The sequence below is a fragment of the Eubalaena glacialis genome, chromosome 18 (genome assembly GCF_028564815.1).
Source record: "Eubalaena glacialis isolate mEubGla1 chromosome 18, mEubGla1.1.hap2.+ XY, whole genome shotgun sequence".
Taxonomy (NCBI): domain Eukaryota; kingdom Metazoa; phylum Chordata; class Mammalia; order Artiodactyla; family Balaenidae; genus Eubalaena; species Eubalaena glacialis.
Genome location: NC_083733.1, coordinates 66,663,411 through 66,686,553, shown reverse-complemented (window position 1 = coordinate 66,686,553; position 23,143 = coordinate 66,663,411). Strand labels below are relative to the sequence as shown.

Genomic DNA, 23,143 nt, shown 5'->3' with positions numbered 1-23,143 from the left:
AGAACGCAGACGATGCCTCACTAGGCAGACCTGCTGGGACACTGGGCTGGTGACGGGAGATAAGCCAGGCTCCTTGGAGCTTGTGTGCAAGTCATTCTACTGAGGGGACGCCTCCAGCTTGATGAGTCTCAATTAGGAAAAGCCAGGCTGATGGGGGAAGGGAGGAGAGCATTCTTCATTCCCATCACATCCTGCATCTCTGCTCCAGCCCGCACCCAGGGCTTCCCTCCTGGGCTATACAGCTCAGGACAGGCCGAGGAACCATGTCCGCATCCATGGCTGCCTTCTTCTGTCTTGGTGAGTCAATCTGCAAAATGCCGAGGGATAGGCAGTGGGCTATGAGACAAAGAATTTTTTAAAAATTGCATCAGTACAAGAAGCAAGAGGAAATTTTCAGGGCAGGAGGTGACCAAGGGTCACCTCATTTATTTGTTGGGTGGGAAAACTGGGACCCCAGGGAGATGGTGTTTGTCTGAATTACTCTAGTTTATTCATGGCTGAGTCAAAAAATAAATACAGGTCTCCCAGTGTTGGCTGCAACGTTCCCACTACTCCATGCTGGTTTAATTTTAATTAATTAATTAATTAATTAATTAATTATAATTAATTAATTAATTAATTAAAATATAGTTGATTCACAATGTGGTGTTAGTTTCAGGTGTACAGCACAGTGACTCAGATATATACACATATATGTTCTTTTTCAGATTCTTTTTCTTATAGGTTATTACAAAATATTGAGTATAGTTCCCTGTGCTATAGAGTAGGTCCTTGTTGTGTGGGTTTTTTTTTATTAAACTGTTATTAGATTCTTTATAAAAGTTTATGCTTCTTTTTACAAGTTGTAAGAGGACACATAAGAAAACAATAAATTCTGTTCTAAGCCCCCCTTAACTCACCAACAGTAACCAATACTTGTTTATCCTTCTACATTTATCTTAATTTTTTAGTACAAATGTGTACACATACGTACATAGGGTTTTTTCTTATAAAAATAAGAACGTATGGTACACATTATTCTGCAACTTACTTTTTGACACATGGCAATAGACATGTATAGTTTTTAATTTATTCTTTTAAATAGCTGAATATTATTCCACAGTATCTAAACATTCCCTTGGCTCTTCGCTTTTTTTTTGTTGTTGTTAATTTTTATTGGAGTATAGTTGATTTACAATGTTGTGTTAGTTTCAGGCGTACAGCAAAGTGAATCAGCCATACATATAAATAGATCCACCTTTTTTTAGATTCTTTTCACATACAGGCCATTACAGAGTATTGAGGAGAGTTCCCTGTGCTATACAGTTGGTCCTTGTGTTTTAATTTTTAGTTTTGTTTAATGTGGATTTGGTATCAGGGCTAGATTATAGATTTAGCTTGTCAGTATCCCTCATGGTACTGGTGCAAACAGTTCTGCCATTTGTGGCAATGTGGACGGACCTTGAGGGTACTATGCTGAGTGGTATAATCCAGAGAGAGAAAAACAAATACTGCAGGATCTTACTTACACGTGGAATCTCAAAAACCCACAAAAGCAGAGAGTAGATTGGTAGATGCCAGGGGCTGGGGCATGTGGGTGGGGGAAATGGGGAGGTAGATGTTGGTCAAAGGGTACAAACTTCCAGTTATAAGATGAAGAACTTCTGGGGATCCAAATTATAGAATGATGATCATAGCTAATAATACTGTAGCATATACTTGAAATTTGCTGAGAGTACATTTAAATTTCTCACCAAAAAAAAAAAAAAAAGATAATTACGTGAGGTGATGGATGTGTTAATTAGCTTGATTGTGGTAATTATTTCACAAGTCATCATGCTGTAAACCTTAGATATATAAGATTTCTATTTGTCAATTAACCTCAATAAGGCTGGAGTAAGAGTCCCCCTTAACAGGACTGGGGGTGGGCTCAGATGTGTTTTTACTGCCTTCTTATCAAGCTTTATTCTGGGCACGTGTGTGCATTATTTCCTTATTTCTTCAAAAGAACTTTATCGCTAGAAGGACAGAGGCTCCAAGCGGCTAAGAAGGAAGGAAACAGTTGGTGTTAATTGGGGATAAGAGTATATACTATGAACACAAACTACCTCTCATTCACTTATTCATTTATTCATTCTTTAAAGACACTCATGTAGCACTTACAGATACATTATTCTATGTTTTTAAACAGACACTTACTCATTTAATCCCCATAACAGCCTGATGAAGTAGGGCCTACTATTATTCCCATTTTACAGGTGAGAAAACTGAGGCCCGGAAGGATGAAGTAACTTGTTTTAAGGTCGCACAGCTATGGCTCGAATACAAACTAAGGAATGTTTGCACCAAATCCACATTCTTTACCACGAAAATATGCTGCTAGTGTTTGAATCTACCTGATCGTGGACCTCATGGGACCTACTATGCAATATATGCTGTATATTATTAGTTGTTTACCTGAAATTCAAATTTCACTGGGAGTCCCATGTTTTTATTTGCTAAATCTGGCAACCCTAGTGAGACTTAAACTGATAATGCTACTAACTCAGCAAAACGGTTAAAAAAAAAAAAAGTCTTAGCTTTAGAGAAAAAGGGCAGTTGTTCAACCTAGAGAAGAATTAGTTCAGATAGAAGAGAAAATGGGGGGAAGGCACCTCCAAGGAAAAAAGTGGAATTTATAGATTATGCAGTTTGATAGATGTGTAAAGTTACATGGAAAGGCTATTGAAAATTGTGGAAAGAATTAGATATATGTTCAAGAAACACTATGCGGATGGAAATAAGCCATACAATTATTGATCCTAGGGAAAATAAATAGAAAAAAAGTATATAGGTACATTATAATGCTCAGGTGTGAATAATATTTGCACAGTCATAATAATGACTTAACCCCAAAGCACAAAATAGGGAGAATGTTGATTTAACCCAAAAGCATGAAATAGGGAGAAATCCAGTATTAATGCACCCTGAGAGCTCTTGACTTATGATTTAATGCAAGACACCACATCAGGATCTAATATATGGCATGGTGATTATAGCTAATAATACTGTAATATATACTTGAAAGTTGCTAAGAGACTAGATCTTCAATGTTCTCACCACTGACAAGAAATAGCAACTATGTGTCCGGATAGAGGTGTCAGCTAGTACTATGGTGGTAACCATCCTGGGACAGAAAAATGTATCAAATCAACACTGTTACATGTACACCATGTTATATGTCAATTACATCTCTATGAAACTGGAAAAAAGTGAGACCCCCTTCTGGCACACAGCTCCCTTCTCTTTTCAGCTGCGTGAATGGGGAAGTGTATTGCAGGGAGCTGGGGGGTGCGGCAAGGAATCCCTGTTCAGCTTTTTAAAAATTGTGGTAAAATAATACACTTCACATAAAATTTACCACTAATGACACGTAGTCCACTCACAATGTTGTGCAACCAACACGTCTATCTAGTTCCAAGGCCTTTTCACCACTCCAAAAGGAAATCTCATACCCGTACAGTCACTCCCCAATCCCCCCTCCTCCCGGTACCCGCCACCCCCCCCCCCTCCCCCCCCCCCCGCCGCTCCCCATCTACTGTCTCTGGACAGATTGATCCATTCTGGATGTTTCATACAAATGGAATCATACAATCATGGCCTTTTATGGCTGGCTTCTTTCACTTCAATTACATGCATGTGTATCTTTGAAACAAAATTATGACAAAAGAAAGCGAATACCTGAAACTAACACGTTGTTAATCAACTATACCCCCAACATAAAATAAAAATTAAAAAAAAAAGAAAAAAAGAAAGCCAATGCATGCAAGTTTCTCATCCTGGTGCCCAGCACGCAGGAAGTGTGGATTCATGCTGAGGTCCTGTTGATTGACCCTTTGCTTCTTTCCTCAGGGCTGTGTCTGGGGCGGGTGATACAGGCTCAGAAAGGTGAGTCCACATCCTTCTTCTGGGTTCAGCCAGCGAGAGGGCAGGAGGGGGTGGGAGAGCCCAGGAGGAGGCTCTGTTGGAAGCTGACCTCTACTAGGCTCTGCTTCCCTTCCAGGCCCACTGCCCAAGCCCTCCCTCCAGGCCCGGCCCAGCTCCCTTGTGCCCCTGGGGAAGCCGGTGACCATCAGCTGCCAGGGCCCTCCAGGCGCGGACTTGTACCGCCTGGAGGAACTGAAATCCCGGAAGTATTTGGACCAGGCGGAGCTCTCCATCTCGGCCATGGAACAACGCTTCGTCGGACGCTACCGCTGCTCCTATCAGAGTGGGACCAGCTGGTCTCCCCCCAGCAACCAGCTGGAGCTGGTTGCTACTGGTAACTGGGCGCCGGGTGTGGCTGGACTTGTAGCCGCAGGGCTGCGTGGTCCTCAGTTCTGGGCTCAGAGAGGGTGACAGTGGGGGTTATGATGACCGTAAATCCAAAGTCCCAGAGGCGCTGGGATTAGGGTGGGGCAAGCGAGGCATTGGCTTTAAGTGCTAAATTTAGGTGCCAAAAAACTCAGTAATCAACATAAGTAATACGTTAATGCAACATCTTAAAAAAAAAAACAAACCCAAATCAATGCAAAATCATCCACGATGTACACAATACCGCAATTTTAAGTAAAGACAAATTCCAGGAATGCCATTCTAAGCCACATCCAAACCTGACACAAGAGGAAAAATGCGTACCCCTCTAGCCACATTTATGCATTGAAAAAAAATTTTATTTCTTTATTGGCTGCCCTGTGTGGCATGCGGGAGCTTAGTTCCCTGACTAGGGATCGAACCCGTGCCCCCTGCAGTGGAAGCGCGGAGTCCTAACCACCGGACCGCCAGGGAAGGCCCACGTTTATGCCTTTTTATTTTTATTTTTTGATGGAATAAAATGTTCTCAGCTTATCCTTTTCTAGCTAATGCATTTTTAAATGATTATTTTCTGAAGTGGCTTTAAAAAATATTGAGTTTGCTTCCATGAAAGCCAGGAGAGTAAAATGATAATGAATTCTGTTTATTTTTTGTATAAATAAAATATTTAAACTTAAAATAATGTTGTGAGTTTTAGTAATCTACTTTTAAACTTTTCAAGATTTTTTCAGCTATGTTCATAGCGTGGAAAAAATGAACCATAAAAAGCCATAAAAACGTTTCGAGCCTTTTGCCTCCAATTATCAGGCAACGTTCAGTGTTGTGTACTGCGTGCCGGGCGTGGGTTGGGATGCTCTGTGATGATAGTAATATCAAGTTATACAGCAGGGTAGGTTCATGTTTCAGACTTCAGCATGGCTCCCCTGGGCACAGTTGGATTCTGTCTTTGTTTAAAATCTTGATATTTTGTTCCCTGTAAATGTGTTTGCATTCATTTTTACTTTAAAAATTTGCATTAAAATAATATTTATCTTGATTACTGAAGGTTTGTTTTTTTTTTTTTTTCATCCGAAGAGAGTGCCTAGCTTGCCTCACCCTAACTCCTGACTACTTGAGGTACAGTGGTCCACCAGTGTGCCTTGGGGGCTGACTCAAATACTATCTTTTTTTAATTTTATTTTTTATTTTTAAAAGAAGATAGCTTATTTATTTGTTTATTTATTGGCTCACCACGCAGCATGGGGGATCTTAGCTCCCCCACCAGGGATCAAACCTGCGCCCTTGCACTGGAAGTGCAGAGTCTTAACCACCGCACCGCCAGGGAAGTCTCCCATCAAATACTATCTTCTCATTAAGTATTTCCCTCACCACCCTACTTAAAATTCCATCGCGATTTAAAATGGCATTCATCATTATCTGGTATGCCACACATTTACTTATCTATTTTTTTCTTAATTTATTTTCATTTATTTATTTTTGGCTGTGTTGGGTCTATCGTTGCTGCGCACGGGCTCTCTAGTTGCCGCGAGCAGGGGCTACTCTTCGTTGCGGTGCCTGGGCTTCTCACTGCGCTGGCTTCTCTTGTTGCGGAGCACGGGCTCTAGGCGTGTGGGCTTCAGTAGTTGTGGCACGTGGGCTCAGTAGTTGTGGCTCGCGGGCTCTAGAGCGCAGGCTCAGTAGTTGTGGTGCACAGGCTTAGTTGCTCCGTGGCATGTGGGATCTTCCCGGACCAGGGCCGGAACCCGTGTCTCCTGCATTGGCAGGCAGATTCTTAACCACTGCGGCACCAGGGAAGCCCTACTTATCTATTAGTTATTGGCTATTCTTTCTTCCTGATGGGATTTTTATTTCTAGAGACTAATACATAATAGTTGCTCAGAGGAAAAAATTGTTGAATGAATGAATGAGCCATAATTATCAGGCCACTTTGGCTGTTGTGAGTACGGCTGTCCAGGCGTGGCTTGTGATGCTCTATGATGATAATAACAACATCAAATTACATAGTAGGATCGGTTCACCTTTAGGAGCAGACAGCCTGGAGCCAACCTCCGTGATTGCAAATTTCAGCTCTGCCACTTACTATCTTGTGACCTCGGACAAGTGATTCAGCATTGTGTACTTTAGTTTCATGTATAAAGTGGGAATATTTATAGGGACGAATGCATAGGTCTTTGTGAGGATTCAGTGAATTGATATACGGCATGGTCTTGGAACAGCACCTGGAATCTGGCACTCTAATACGTTTACAATATAACTATTGTATACTGTAATACAAGCTTACAGTATAATATCAGGTTAAGTTAGTTTGTTACTACCATTATATTTTGGGTGCTTGCTATGCATTCCGTATTCTGTTAAATGCTTAATACATATTGTCTCATCCAATCATTCCCGTTTTAGAGTAGAGAACACGGAGGCACAGATACAGGGGGAGATTCATCCAGCCCCTAAGCTGCAAAACCAGGATTTGAGCCTGGGTACTGTGATGTCACTTCTGTCATGCTCCCTTAACCACTTTGTGAGCTGGTGGTGGGAAGAGTAGCTTCTCTAGGCTGGATACAGCTGGAAAGTTCCCTAGCCTGTAAAGAGGTGGGGGAACCTTCCCATCCGCAGAGCTGAGACACTGGCCACCATCTTTATTTATTTACTTATTTTCAGTTTTAATATTTTTTTAATTGAAGTGTAGTTGGTTTACAATGTTGTGTTAATTTCTGCTGTACAGCAAAGTGATTCGGTTTTATATATATATATATATATATATATATATATATATATATATACACATTCTTTTTTTTAAAATATTATTTTCCATTATGGTTTATCATAGGATATTGAATACAGTTCCCTGTGCTATACAGTAGGACCTTGTTGTTTATCCATTCTGTATATAAAAGCTTACATCTGCTAACCCCAACCTCCTACTCCATCCCTCCCCTAGCCCCCTCCCCCTTGGCAACCACCAGTCTGTTCTCTATGTCTGTGAGTCTGTTTTTGTTTCATAGATATGTTCATTTGTGTCATATTTTAGATTCCACATAGAATTGATATCATATGGTATTTGTCTTTCTCTTTCTGACTTACTTCACTTATTATGATAATCTCTAGTTGCATCCAGGTTGCTGCAAATGGCATTATTTCATCCCTTTTTATGGCTGAGTAGTACTCCACTGTATATATGTACCACATCTTCTTTATCCATTCATCTGTTGATGGACATTTAGGTTGTTTCCATGCTTTGGCTATTGTGAATAATGCTGCTATGAACATAGGGGTGCATGTATCTTTTTGAATTAGAGTTTTGTCCGGATATATGCCCAGGCATGGGATTGCTGGATCATATGGTAATTCTATTTTTAGTTTTCTAAGGAACCTCCATACTGTTTTCCACAGGGGCCACCATCTTTAATACCAGAGTTTTCTTCTCTCCCAGGAGCTTTCACCAAGCCCTCGCTCTCAGCCCAGCCCAGCACGGCAGTGGCCCCAGGAGTGGACGTAACTCTACGGTGTCAGAGCCAGTATAGTTTTGACCAATTTGCTCTGTACAAGGAGGGGGACACTGGGCCCTTCAAGACACCTGAAAGGTGGTACCAGGCTGATTTTCCCATCACCACGGTGACTGCTGCCCACAGCGGGACCTACCGATGCTACAGCTTTTCCAGCAGATCTCCATACCTGTGGTCGGCCCCCAGCGACCCCCTGGAGCTCGTGGTCACAGGTTAGGGGTGCAGACCAAACCTTTTCCCCCAGCCTTCACAGGCCCTGGTGGAAGCTCCAAGGGGAGGGAGCAATAGGCATGAAGAAAGTGGGAGGGCAGGAGAAGACAGAGGCTTTGGAGGGTGTATGAGTGTCTGAGTGCTGCTGTAACAAATCACCGTGAATTCACTGGTTTAAAATATCACAAATTTATTACCTTACGGTTCTGGAGGTCAGAAGTCAAAAAGGGGTCCTGCGGGGATAAAACAAAGGTGTCAGCCAGCCTTCTTTCTGGAGGCACAAGGGGAGGTTTCTGGTGCCTTTTCCAGCTTCTAGAGGTGCCTGCATCTCTTGGCTTCCATGGTCCATTGCTTCATCATCAAAGTCAGCATCATAGCGTCTTCTAATCTATCTCTGACTCTTCCTCCTCCCTGCCTCTCTCTTACGCTTTTAAGGACCCCTGTGATTGGACCCACCCAGGTAGTCCAGGGTAATCTCCCCAGCCCAAGATTCTTTTTTAAAAAATTTTTATTGAAGTAGAGTTGATTTACAATGTTGTGTGAGTTTCAGGTGTACGGCAAAGTGAATCAGTTATACATATACATATATGCAGTCTTTTCATTTGTTTTATTTTTATTTTTAAAAATTTTATTTATTTATTTATTTTTTCTTTCTTTTTTGGCCACACCACGTGGCATGCGGGAGCTTTAGTTCCCCGACCAGGGATCAAACCTGTGCCCCCTGCAGTGGAAGCACAGACCCCTGGACCACCAGAGAATTCCCTACTTTATTTTATTAATTAATTTATTTACTTTTAGGCCGGGCCATGCAGCATGTGGGATCTTAGTTCTCCGAGCAGGGATTGAATCTGCGCCCCCTGCATTGGGAGTGTGGAGTCTTAACCACTGGACCACCAAGGAAGTCCCTTATTTTTATTTAAAAATTTTTTTTAAATTTTATATTGGAGTATAGTTGATTAACAATGTTGTGTTAGTTTCAGGTGTACAGCAAAGAGATTCTGTTATACATATACGTATATCCACTCTTTTTAAGATTCTTTTCCCATATGGGTCATTACAGAGTATTGAGCAGAGTTCCCTGTGCTATACAGTAGGTCCTTATTAGTTATCTATTTTATACATAGTAGGGTGTATGCATCAATCCCAATCTCCCAATTTATCCCTCCCCCGCTTTCCCCCGGTAACCATAAGTTTGTGTTCTATATCTGTGACTCTATTTCTGTTTTGTAAATAAGTTCATTTGTACCCTTTTTTTAAGATTCCAAATATGAGCGATATCATGTGATATTTGTCTTTCTCTGTCCGACTTACTTCACTCAGTATGACAATCTCTAGATCCATCCATGTTGCTGCGAATCAGCCCAAGATTCTTAATCATATCTGCAAAGTCCCTTTTGCCATGTAAGGTACCGTAGTCACCAGTTCTGGGGATTAGGATACTGTCATACTTGGGAGGCCATTATTCTGGGTATACACACTAAGAAAAATAAATTTTATTTATTTTTAAAAAATTGTTTGGTCATGCTGTGCAGCTTGCGGGATCTTAGTTCCCCAACCAGGGATTGAACCCGCGCCCTCAGCAGTGAAAGCATGGAGTCCTAACCTCTGGACCGCCAGGGAATTCCCAAGAAAAAGAAATTTTAATACTATGAATAATGCCTTGTGATTTGTCTAGGTAAAAAAGAAAAATCCACAAGCAAACAGCAAGGGTGGTGGGAGAGGAAAGCGGGGCTGTGTTTTATTCCTTAGGCAGTTCCCTTTTCTCCCCACATGGGATGCCTGTCTTTCCCCAGATGTATCCCATAGTCTCTGTCTCCTCATCTGCTTCCCAGGAGGCAAGAGCCCGGTTTGTTCCCAGGAAAGGCAGGTAAGTAAGATGGCAGGTCACATAGATCCAGAAGAAAGGAAAGCACTGAGGTTTGAAAAGCAGGGAAGGCAGCTACAGGGAGTGTCATTAATCAGCCCCAGAATGTGCTAGGTGTGCCTTTCAAATGCTATTTAACACCCACGACAGTCCAATGATGGAAGCGTCTTTATTTTTATTTTCCAGGTGAGGAAACTGGGTTTGCTCAGAATCCATACCTAACAGAGCACGGAATTCTCTCTCTTTTCTTTTTCTGATTTCTCAGGGACCTCTTTTACCCCCAGCTGGTTGCCCACAGAACCACCTTCCTCTGTAACAGGTAAGTTCCGGAGGATTCACCCTGGTTTCCGTGGTATAAGGCACATGGACCCCCTTTTCTTTCTCCTCTTTGTCTAGATTTCTCAGTTTATTTCATTTGCCTCTTTCACAGATTTGCTTTATTTTAAAAATTCCTTATTTCTGCTTGTAAAGAAGGTATAATAAATGTATAGATATGACTATCCTGTCCCACATCCCCACCTCTCTCCAGCCTTTCGGGGTTGGTTTATGATGTCTAACCTGTAGAAGAATAAGCAGAGTGGCTTGTAAAGTTGTAGATTCCTGGGCTCCAGTTCTGAGTCTCTGATTCCATTGATCAGTGGTTCTCAAACTGTAGTGGGCTTGAGAATCACCTGGAGAGCTTATAAAGGACAGATTCCTAGACCCCTAGAGTTTCTGATTCAGAGGGTCTGGGGTGAGGTCCAATAATTTTCAAGTTCCCAGGGGATGCTCCTTTGAGAACCACTGCGCTACCTTTCGTGTGAGCCATGGTCTTCCCAATTTTCATGGCATCTCAGCTGCTTCTGGCGGTATCGGATGTCAGCCTGTGTCTTAAGAAATAGTACGCTAGGTCTTCCCTGGTGGCGCAGTGGTTAAGAATCCACCTGCCAGTGCAGGGAACATAGGTTCGAGCCCTGGTCCGGGAAGATCCCACATGCCGCGGAGCAACTAAGCCCGTGTGCCACAGCTACTGAGCCTGCGCTCTAGAGCCCGTGCTCCACAGCAAGAGAAGCCACCGCAATGAGAAGCCCGCGCACGGCAACGAAGGGTAGTCCCCGCTCGCCGCAACTAGAGAAAGCCCGCGCATAGCAACAAAGACCCAGTGCAACCAAAAATAAATAAATAAAATAAATTTTTTAAAAAAAGAAAGAAATAGTACGCTAGGCTGTGACATCTCGAAATGACACCTGACACCTCATTTCTTATTAAGCCACTCAGAAGTAGAAGGCAGTATAGTTTGGGCTTTTTGAGTTTGTCTTTCCTCTGTGTCTGGGCAGTGTGTGTTAGAGAAATGGGTTCCAGGGAGACTGGATATCTCAGAAGGGGTATGGAGAGTAGAGACTTACTGGACAAACCTGACATCACCCAATTCCTTACAATCCTCTTGCTTAGAATTCTCAGAAGCCTCCAAGAAACTGAACCACTCACTCGTGAACGAAGTTTCCGCTGCTGGTGAGTAGCCAGGCGCCCAGAGCTCAGCAGAAAGGAGGAGGAGGGTTGGGCTCCCTTCCATCGTCTCAGGCTGTAGGCTTTTTTTTTTTTTTTTTTTAATTTTTAAAAATTTTACAGTGTTGTGTTTCTACTGTACAGCAAAGTGAATCAGCTATACATATACATATAATCCCCTCTTTTTTGGATTTCCTTCCCATTTAGGTCACCACAGAGCATTGAGTAGAGTTCCCTGTGCTCTACAGTAGGTTCTCATTAGTTATCTATTTTATACATAGTATCAATAGTGTATATATGTCAATCCCAGTCTCCCAATTCATCCCACCCCCCCTTCCCACCTTGGCGTCCATACATTTGTTCTCTACGTCTGTGTCAGGCTGTAGGCTTTTAATCTGCTTCTCAAAACCACCTGATTCTTCCCAGGAAAAGTCCTTGGTTTGAAGATGAGGATGGGATGGAGATGGGCTCTGAGCTTGGGGGCAGAAGAGCGTTCTGGGTAATGTGGCTGTTTCCAAGATGGCGGCACCAAGGCTGTCATGGGAAGACCATTGCTCTTCCCTACACACTGCTCTTCTGACTCGGCTCTGATCCATGTGTGTGATCTTGTTCCCATCGCTTCCAGGCAGAGCCCGTGCTTCAGCCCCACATAGATCATAGTTACCTGGACACAGTACATTTTTCTTACTCCTCCAGACCAATGCAAATATGCTTCCTTTATGCTGCCATTCTCTTTGCCCTTGGCTTCCCCAGAAAAAAGTCTCCATTTCCCCCAAGACGGAAAACCTTTGACAGATCCCCAGAGGACAGGTTAGATATCTCCACTGCGTCCACACAACTCTAGCTTTTTTTAGGTTCCTGATGCCAGCAGGGTCTTTCTAAGACACTGATGAGATTCCTCCTCACCCTCTGTTCAGAACCCTTCTGGGTTCCCAGTCACTCTCAGGACAGATAGGAAAACTGACTCATACATGTGACATCATTTGCCCGAGACCCTGCATCTAATAAGTGATGGGTCTGGGGTTCAAATTGGAACACCCTGACTCTACAGTTCATGCTCTTCTTATAACCCTGGAATTCCAGCTTCCAAGTGCATGTGTTCAGGATAGAGGTAGAAACAGGGGTAGGAGAGATGGTTCCACCCCTTTACATGTATCCTTTTTGATTCCCAGAAACTTCTAGGAATACCACCATCCTTCCAAAGGAGTCAGACCCTCCAACTGGTGAGCAAGTGTCCTTCTCTGGACCAACTTTCTTTCCCCGTCCCATGTCTTTACCCAAAGCTGGCTGCTTTCCCTACACAGAAGCTGCAGCTCTGTGATCTTGGGCTCTGGTGTGTAAAGTATGAAGTGGAGGGGGGCTATTAGTGTGTGGTGCTCCGGACTGGGCAGGGATCAGGTGTGAAGGTGACCTTCTAAAAGGTCAGAGAAAGAAAGATAAATTTCATCTCTCTTCCCACCCCTTCTAACAGTCTACAATTAGTCAAATAACCACGTAGTGTCTGTGTGTGGGGTGAGGCTGTACCAGAGGCCTGTGAGGGGGTGTATGGAAGAGGTGATACTTAGACAGTTGGGCTTATCTAATCCTAACCCTTGGTGAGGAGGAGAGGAACCCTCCAGGAAGGAGATTGACATCCTAGCTAGCCGGGAGTAATAGAGTCTCAGATGAGGCATACGGCTATGAGAAACCCAATATGTATGTGGGTCCTGGAGATGGGCTTCTTTGTTTGTTTGTTTGTTTGTTTGGCTGCACCTTGCTGCATGTGGGATCTTTTTATAAAAATTGATTATTTACTTATTTATTTTCTTTCTTTTTTTTTTGGTTGCGTCAGGTCTTAGCTGCGGCACGCGGGGTCTTTGTTGAGGCATGCGGGTTCTTTCATTGTGGTGCGAGGGCTTCTCTCTAGTTGTGGCGTGCGGGGTTTCTCTCTCTAGTTGTGTCGCTCGGGCTCCAGGGTGCGTGGGCTCTGTAGTTGTGATGCGCGGGCTTAGTTGCCCCGCGGCATGTGGGATCTTAGTTCCCTGACTGGGGATCGAACTTGGGCCCCCTGTGGAGATGGGCTTTTGTCATCTGCTCCTGTCTCTCTCGTTCCTCCAGGTCTTGCCTTCCAGTATTACACTAAGAGCAATCTGGTCCGGATATGCCTTGGGGCTGTGATTCTAATACTCCTGGTGGGGCTTCTGGCAGAAGATTGGCACAGCCGAAAGAAACCCCTGATGCACCGGGTCAGAGCGGTCCACAGGCCGCTTCCACCCCTCCCTCAGACCCAGAAGTCACACAGTTGTCAGGATGGGGGTCGACCAGATGATCATAACTGAGGATACCATCATTAGAATCCCAAGGCTTGGTTGTATCTAAGAGATAGGTCATGGGAGTGGGGAGGGGACTTAGTGTGGAGTGTGAGAGTAAAAGGATAGAGCCTACAGCTGTGGAAAAGGAGGGCGTGGGGTGTTCTTCTTGGTGCCCCATCAAGGAGTTGTTGAGTCTGTGTCTGTTTGGCTGTATGTCCTAGGACTCTCTTTGTTTGGGATGGAAGGAATCTAGTAGATGCCATAGTCTCCTCACTGATAACTTGGTCATTGTGGACCTTGTGGCACCTTAATTGGGCCATCACACTTACCTCTTTCTTCAACCTTCCCTAATATGAGTTCCAGATTGACTTCTAATATTCCCACCTCTCACAGCTGACCTGTTCTATCCTTTGCACAAAACTCTCCCACGTTTCCCCCGTGCCCACCCCGTGCTTTTTTTTTTTTTAACTGGAGTATAGTTGATGTACAATGTTTTGTTAGTTTCCGGTGTACAGCAAAGTGAATCAGTTCTGTGCTTTTCTTTCTGATTATCCCCAAACCTAACCCTTGCTCTAGCCCTATATTAAGCTGTAGTCTGAAAAATCTCCTTTTGTTTCTCGAGATGTGCCTGGTTCTTTCAGGCTTTGGGGCATTCTGTTCTTTCCGCTTAGAATATAATATAACCAACATGAATATAATTATAACCAACATGCCAGTGGCTCGCCTTTATATTAGAAAGTGGCTAATATAGAATGAGTGGCTCGTTCTTTCCCCTTAGAATATAATTATAACCAACATGCCAGTGGCTCGCCTTTATATTAGAAAAAAAGTCCAAAGTCCTAACTAAGTTTGTGCTAAAGGCTAGAATATGTAAATCCATAGAGATAGAAAACAGAGTGGTGGTTGACAGGGGTTGAGGGGAGAAAGGAATGGGAGTAATTACATAATCAGTATGTTTTTAAAAAACTTTCGCAGTGATGAAGATGTTTTGAAATTAGATAGAGGTGGTGGCTTCACAACAAGGTGATTATACTAAATGCACTGAATTGTTCACTTTAAAATGGTAAATTTTATGTTACATGAATTTCACCTCAATAAAAAGAAAAAGAAAAAAACCCTGCTCCTTGACATCCATCCATCTCTGTATGGGATCACTTGTCCTAGGGAATTAGGTGAGATACATCAGGAATTCTTTCCCTTCCCTGTTGCCAGACTCCAGCACCCTGTTGGGGGCTGCCCCCTCCTGCTAAATTGAAGCCTCTCGGTTGCTGACACTCACAGTCTTTAGATGAAATCCAAAGTCTGGCTCTTCCATGAATATGACTCTTGTACACATTTGGGGTTCCAGCTCCTATCCGAGAGAACCTCAGACCCTGACTTTGGTAGGTAACTTTCCCCAGGCGCCATGATGAAGATTGGCAGGAACCGGGCAGCAAGGCAAGGCAGGCAAATCAGTGTGATCACAAACATTTCTTTCCCATTCCCCCTGCTAGGCTAAATTCTCCTCAAATAAAGGATCTTTTCTCTAAGTTTGGTCAGAATCCGTTAATAAATAAGACTTTTATCCATGAATGCTTTCACCTTTATTTCTCTTGATATACTTGAGATACAGACATTTCATCCACAGCAGGGTTAAGTGATGTGTGTATGTTTTATGTAAACCGGAGGTACAACCACGGCTAAAATAACATCTGGCTCAGCAACTAACGTCACTGAGAAGGATCCTAGGAAGTTCACCATCACCTTGACGATTGATCCAGGATTTTATTGGAGAATGAGTGACTCCAGGGGGATTCAGAAAATGAAAGCATGAGAAGAAGGTCTGTTATTTTTTTGGATCTCGACGATCACTCTCAGTAGTCAGTCGTGGGTTGCTTTCCTTCATTCCTTTCAGCAGCTTCTGGATGCGAGCATCAGGTTCATCTATCTTCAACCTAGGAGGTAAAAAGGGGGGAAAAATTTCTTGTTGCTTCAAGGGGAGTCATTCCAAATGCCCAAGTGCCTGCAAATCTCATGATTTAGGAATGTGCAGAGCAAGGGTCATCTTTCCTGGTTATTATATGCTGCAAAGTAGAGTTCCATATCAATTTGGTAGGGAAAAATGATGCTATCAGGTTAACATCGTAAAGGTATAAAGCCACTCTGCAGCTTTGGAAGCTTGGATGATCTTGGGTGATGGTCATATCATACTTGGCACTGGAGGTGGAGTTGATGAATACATCTGTGATGTACCTCTAATACCTACCGAGTCCATAACTCACTTGGACAACTCCTCCTACATGGTAGATCCAGGATGAGGAATACACACTTGAATCAAGTCAGTGGGATTAGCTTTTTAATCCCCCTTCGTTAGAAGATACTAGATAACTACCACCCCGTATTTGACCTGTGATGAGAGGCAGTCTCATTTCTTGGATTCACCTTTTGGTAACCATATTCAGCCATGTGTATGTGGAAATGGGGAGTGAGAAGGGGGAGAGAATAATTAAAGTAAAAATATGTATAAAAACAGGAGACCATTGGCTGCCATGTTTCTTATTGGCATTATAGTCCTGGTTTTGCTGGTGTATGAATCAATATCTGTTTTGTTGTTTGAGATTCACAATACTTCCATGCAACAAATCTTCCGTTAAAAGATGAATAAGTTTTGGAGATCTAATACACAGCATGGTGACTATAGTGAATAATACTGTATTGTATACCTGATATTTGCTAAGAGAGTAATCTTTTTTAAAATAATTAATTAATTAATTAATTTATTTATCTATTTTTGGCTGTGTTGGGTCTTCGTTGCTACGCGCGGGCTTTCTCTAGTTGCGGCGAGCAGGGGCTACTCTTCATTGCGGTGTGCAGGCTTCTCATTGCGGTGGCTTCTCTTGTTGCGGAGCACGGGCTCTAGGAGTGCGGGCTTCAGTAGTTGTGGTGCGCAGGCTCAGTAGTTGTGGCGCACGGGCTTAGTTGCTCCGCGGCATGTGGGATCTTCCCGGACCAGGGCTCAAACCCGTGTCCCCTGCATTGGCAGGAGCATTCTTAACCACTGTGCCACCAGGGAAGCCCAAGAGAGTAGACCTTATGTGTTCACACCACACACACACACACACACACACGTACACACACACACACACAAGGTAACTGTGTGGGGTGATGGCTTTATTAATTACCTTGACTGTGGTGATTGTTTCTCTTTTTTTTAATTAAAAAAATTAATTAATTCATTGATTAATTAATTATTTTCGGCTGCGTTGGGTCTTCGTTGCTGCGTGAGGGCTTTCTCTAGTTGTGGCAAGCGGGGGCTACTCTTCATTGCGGTGCTCGGGCTCTAGGTGCGCGGGCTTCAGTAGTTGTGGCACGTGGGCTCAGTAGTTGTGGCTTGTGGTCTCTAGAGCGCAGGCTCAGTAGTTGTGGTGCACGGGCTTAGTTGCTCCGCGGCATGTGGGATCTTCCCGGACCAGGGCTCGAACCCGTGTCCCCTGCATTGGCAGGCGGATTCTTAACCACTGTGCCACCAGGGAAGTCCCTGGTGATTGTTTCAAAATATATACACATATCAAAACATTACATTGCATACCTTAAATATATACAATTTTAATTTGTTAATTATATCTCAGTAAAGCGGGAAGAACTCCCCCCACCCCCAAACTCAATACACCCAGTCAACCTTAAGCTAGCTTGAGCAGGTACCCTATCAGCAATCAATATAACGTTGGCTAAAGTATGGGCCAACTAGCTTCAAAATATTTTAAACATGACCCTTTAAGGTCAAACATAATTGTGTTTATTCATGATTGTCAGAGGTTGGTCATAACCTGTGGTAGAAAAACAAAACTAGTTCTCACAGTAGAACTGGGTCTGGTCAAAAGTGTTGAAGGAATCAGAGATGGGGTGTGAAGAACCAGATTGGAAGATATAAATGTGTTGCTCTTAGAATGAAGTGTGATGGTGGGGTTCTTTGGCCTCAAGCAAGAGAAAATGACTATAGTTCACTTAAAAGGGCTTATCAGAATATGGGGTAGAATTAGAGAACTAAAAACCGACTTCTAAAAGGGCAGGCCCAGGGCATTTGTGCCTTTCTAGGATCTGTGATTCAGGAAGAAGCCTCCACCTTGAAGCACTCATCTTGAGATTCAAAGACTGGGAAAGAATGTCTGATCAGCTGGTCTAATGAAACAGCTCCGATGTTGTCTTTGTGAGGGCTTTACATCCTGATTGAAATTCACCAATGTCATCTAAAGTGAGAGGCTAATCCACAAGAAAGCGGCTAGAAAAAAAGACCTTTAGTGTACACACATTCCTTCTTTTGACTAGCATGGTACCTTGGGCTCTGAGATCATGTTAAGTAAATATACAATGTTTCTTCTACATAATTAACGATCATTTAAAGCCATCAGTTGTCTATGTTGCATTTGAGGATTTTATTTTATTTTTGCTACGCCACACGGCTTGTGGGATCTCAGTTACCCAACCAGGGATTGAACCTGGGCCACGGCAGTGAAAGACCAGAATCCTAACCACTAGGCCACCAGGGAACTCCCTTGAGGATTTTTTTTTCTATTTTTTGGCCGCGCCGCGCAGCGTGCGGGATCTTAGTTCCCTGACCGGGGATCGAACCCATGCCCCCTGCAGTGGAAGGGTGGTGTCTTAACCACTGGACCACCAGGGAAGTCCCTCCCTTGAGGATTTTAAAAAGTTCCCACACTCTTAGGAAGAGTTTTATGGTTCTTTGTTGCCAGGGTAGCAAGTAAACCACAGGACTCAACAACAACTTGCTCCAGCGAGCAAGTAGAAGACAGCCAATTGGTGATAGCTTCTACGTCACAGATTACTCTCATTAGATAGCAGACTCACTCCAGAGAACGTGCTTCAAACGCTGCCATTGACCCACTAGACCTCTGTAACCCGTGCAGCCTGCAAGCAAACTCTTTCCAAAACACCTCATAACAGCTGCAATTTGGTTTCCCTAATGAGACAGTGGCTGGCTGCTATAAAGCCCTAAGTCCAGCTCCTTGGTTTCCAGATCAAGTGTTGGTCTCCTTTGACTCATCTTCCCTGGCAAAACAATCGAAGGAACCTTTAGGAGAATCATCTCGTGACCGGACATCAGTAGAGGAAAGCTGAGTGTTAGTCCTAGATGCCTACAGCAAATTCCTGTAGCTAGTGCTGCCCCAAAACCTACGATCATGGAGCAAACACTGGGGAGTAGTAGCATCATGCCTGAGTGTCTGGAGGGGGAAACTTGGAAGTTTCGAGGCATCACACGGCATCTTTACTCCATTATACCCCAAGGAATTCTGGCCCAGGTCCACAGTGACCAGGCTCTGATTGCTTCTAAGGGCAGACAAGAGTCCTGCACAACTGAAAGGAGAGATGGCACATCCCCACAACCTACAGGCAAAACACACAAATTCATTCATTCATTCAACCAATGCTTGTTGATACCATCTTGTATGCCAGGCACACACGGGTGTTGTTCTTTGTCAGAGTCGATTTGGCCATTTGGGGTCTTTTGTGGTTTACTATGAATTTTGAGATTAAATTGTGTGTGTGTGTGTGTGTGTGTGTGTGAAAAATGCCATCCTAGTAGACTTTTTAAAATACTCCATTGAATTTATTCGAATCCTTTATGATAGAGCTGGAGGGGTCTGCTACATTGATAGTTCCTTGCATATACAGATTGAAGTTCACAAAAACCATAACTTACCATAGACATCTTAGTTTACACCGTGGTTTCTTCAAAGCTTCACACAGGAACTTCAGTCCAGTGATTCCTATGTGATTCAGTCCCAGATCCAAGTGTGTAAGGCTTGAATTTTGTTGAAGGAGCATTGAGAGATGAATGCAGCCATCGCTGGTTATGTTGCAACACCATAGCCTAGAAATCAATCACGTGAAGGAAAAACTTTTTTTCCACTGAAGAGATGCACCAAAACCACGACTGTCCACCTCAAGCCATGGGTTTTAGACAAGCTTGAAGACAGTGGAGGCATGGAAATGGAATCATATGTGGTGTCACAGACAGAGTAATACCCCCGCCAAGATGTCTACTTGCTAATTCCTGGTCCCTGTGACTATGTTACATTGCAGGTAATGGGACTTTGCAGGTGTTATTTTGTAAGGATCTGGAGATGAGGAGATTATCCATGTGGGCCCAAAGTCATCACAAGGTTTCTTATAAGGAGGTTGAGCCAGGACAGTCAAAGCCAGCAGGGAGAGATGTGGTGAGGGAGACAGAAGGACATTTGAGGACACCACCCTGCTGGCTTTGAAGATGGAGGCAGTGGCCACAAGCCGTGGGATGCAGGCAGCCTCTAGAGGCTGGAAAAGGTAAGGAAATGGATCCTCCCCTGGAGCCTCCAGAAGGACCACAGCCCTGCCCACACCTTGGTTTTAGCCCAGGGGGACCCATTTTGAACTTCTGATCTCTAGCACTTTAAGATGAGTTTATTTTCAGCTTCTTAGTTGTTTTTTTTTTTAACATCTTTATTGGAGTATAATTGCTTTACAATGGTGTGTTAGTTTCTGCTTTATAACAAAGTGAATCAGTTATACATATACATATGTTCCCATATCTCTTCCCTCTTGCATCTGCCTCCCTCCCACCCTCCCTATCCCACCCCTCTAGGTGGTCACAAATCACCGAGCTGATCTCCCTGTGCTATGCGGCTGCTTCCCACTAGCTATCTATTTTACGTTTGGTAGTGTATATATGTCCATGCCACTCTCTCACTTTGTCACAGCTTACCCTTCCCCCTCCCCATATCCTCAAGTCCATTCTCTAGTAGGTCTGTGTCTTTATTCCTGTCTTACCACTAGGTTCTTCATGACCTTTTTTTTTTTTTCCTTAGATTCCATATATATGTGTTAGCATACTGTATTTGTTTTTCTCTTTCTGATTTACTTCACTCTGTATGACAGACGCTAACTCCATCCACGTCACTACAAATACCTCCATTTCGTTTCTTTTTATGGCTGAGTAATATTCCATTGTATATATGTGCCACATCTTCTTTATCCATTCATCCGATGATGGACACTTAGGTTGCTTCCATGTCCTGGCTATTGTAAATAGAGCTGCAGTGAACATTGTGGTACATGACTCTTTTTGAATTATGGTTTCCTCAGGGTATATGTCCAGTAGTGGGATTGCTGGGTCGTATGGTAGTTCTATTTTTAGTTTTTTAAGGAACCTCCATACTGTTCTCCATAGTGGCTGTATCAATTTACATTCCCACCAACAGTGCAAGAGGCTTCCCTTTTCTCCACACCCTCTCCAGCATTTATTGTTTGCAGATTTTCTGATGATGGCCATTCTGACCGGTGTGAGGTGATACCTCAATGTAGTTTTGATTTTCAGCTTCTTAGTTTTTGATAATTTGTTACAGAAGCAATAGAAAACTGATACAGGTGGTGTGTATTATTTCTGCCCTCACTGTGGGGCAGAGAATGTCAATCTTGCCTTGGCCTGCCACCTTCTACTAGGGGAAGGTGACCAATTATACTTCCTAAATCCAGTTACTAGAATGGTAGAATGTCAGAGGTGGTGGGCACTTGTTCTGGATGTACCTGGTACTAGATCCTAGATATCAATTATTCAATTACACAGAATATCAGTGGTATTTCACCTTAACTTTTTTTTTTGGGTGGGGGCTGCACTGCACGGCTTGTGGGATCTTAGTTCCCCGACCAGGGATCGAACCTGTGCCCTTGGCAGTGAAAGCGTGGAGTCCCAACCACTGGACTGCCAGGGAATTCCCTTAACTTTTTTTTTTTTTTTTTTTTTTTTACTGTCTCCTGCTTTACTATTAGAGTCCTGAACTTAATGATATTAGCAGAAGAACAGAGATGATCAAAGTTATGATTGGCTGTTGCCATAGACAGAATAATGGCCCTCAAAGATGCCTGTGCCCTAATCCCCAGAACCTGAATGTGTTACCTTACATGGCAAGGGGAACCTTGCAGATGAGCTTAGACTAAGGATCTTGAGATGGTGAGATTACCCTGGCTTATACAGAGGGGCTGAATCTAATCTTAGGCAGAAGTGAAGTGTGGTATGAGGACTCGACCCATTGTTGCTGGCTTTGAAGATGGAGGAAGAGGGCCACGTATCAAGAAATTCAGTAGCCTTTAGAAGAGGAGGCTGGTTCTCAACTTGCAGCCAGCAAGGATACAGGGACCTCAGTCCTACAACCACAAAGAACCAAATTCTGCCAACAATCTAAATGAGCAAGGAAATGGATTCCTTCCTAGAATCTCCAGAAAAGAACACAGCACTACTGACACCTTGGTTTTATCCCAGTGCCATGCATATTGGTCCTCTAATACAAAACCATGAAATTGGGTGAAGCCAGTACGTTTGTGGTAATCTGTTACAACAGCAATAGAATACCAACACAGCTGCCTTTACAGTTTAATGATTGTGTAGGCTTTGGCTTTCACAAAGGCAACCTGTCACATGGCTGGACCCCAGGGAATAATGGTCATGTGATACATGCAGGAATGTGGGACCACAGGCAGCCTTAATACCCCTGTTCCCAAGCTAAGAGCCACAGAACCTGGAGGGACGATAGGAATGGACAACAGTTCTGAGCTGACCCATATGAACGGCAAGGAGCCAACATACACCCCGATGGCTTGGTAATTTGTATATTTATAGGAACTTCCATGACTATGGGGTAATGCAGGAAGGCCTGGGCAAGACTGACAAATTCAGTTTTGACAGCTTAGCAAGATGGGGGCATGGATCAAAAAAACTGAGTTGAGGTTTAAAAAGAAGAGGACTTGACCTATATTTCCTGAGATTCATACCTTCCACAGGTATGCAAACTTGATGAGGTTTAATGTCTAAGTTTCAGTTTCCTTATCGTCGACCTGGGAGAGATGAATATTTATTTTATACGTCTGAGAGGATTAAATGAAATAACCTCTGGCAAGATCTTAGCACATCTTAGGTGCTTAATAAGTGTTGACCATCAGTATTTTGTTTTTCTCTTTGGATGCCAGCAACTTCTAACAGAATTTGATTTGAATATAGGGCTAGTGGGTGAGTAGCTATGGAACTGTATATTATTTTAGTGTTTGGGAGCTTAGATAGTGGGGAAAAATTCTTTCCTTTTACCTCTCTCCAACCAAGAACTAAACACTTCATGGAATTTTAAGTGAGTGAGTAGTTTTCAGATACTGGGTCCCTTAAGGCCCATTTTAGATTAAAACTAGTTTGTAGGAAAAGCTAACAGTTACTGTCAGAGGCAATTTTGTAGAGAGCAAGAACACCAGAGATGTTAATGCTGAATAGAAACAATCACTGCAGGGCTCCCCTGGTGGCGCAGAGGTTAAGAGTCCGCCTGCCAATGCAGGGACGCAGGTTTGAGCCTGGTCCAGGAGGATCCCATATGCCGCGGAGCAACTAAGCCCGTGCGCCGCAACTACTGAGCCTGCGCTCTAGAGCCCGCAAGCCACAACTACTGAACCCGCGTGCCACATCT

The 23,143-nt window shown here is 43.4% G+C and overlaps 1 protein-coding gene and 1 pseudogene across 2 annotated transcripts; one reads left to right on the top strand and one right to left on the bottom strand.

Annotated features, from left to right (window-relative positions):
- The first annotated feature begins 248 nt into the window (after nt 1–248).
- GP6 (glycoprotein VI platelet) lies at nt 249–13,920 on the top strand. 2 transcript variants are annotated; one of them, XM_061173872.1, is made up of 8 exons: nt 249–297; nt 3,871–3,906; nt 4,022–4,279; nt 7,742–8,026; nt 10,154–10,207; nt 11,320–11,379; nt 12,546–12,596; nt 13,471–13,920. In XM_061173872.1, exons 1-8 carry the CDS (start codon nt 264–266, stop codon nt 13,689–13,691), a joined length of 999 nt encoding a protein of 332 aa, XP_061029855.1. In that variant the 5' UTR covers nt 249–263; the 3' UTR covers nt 13,692–13,920. The 2 variants fall into 2 exon arrangements, with proteins under 2 accessions (XP_061029855.1, XP_061029856.1); XM_061173873.1 differs by lacking the exon at nt 10,154–10,207 and having other exon boundaries at nt 264–297.
- A 1,538-nt stretch (nt 13,921–15,458) lies between these two features.
- LOC133077778 (NACHT, LRR and PYD domains-containing protein 2-like) lies at nt 15,459–19,538 on the bottom strand (annotated as a pseudogene).
- Between the last annotated feature and the right edge of the window lie 3,605 nt (nt 19,539–23,143).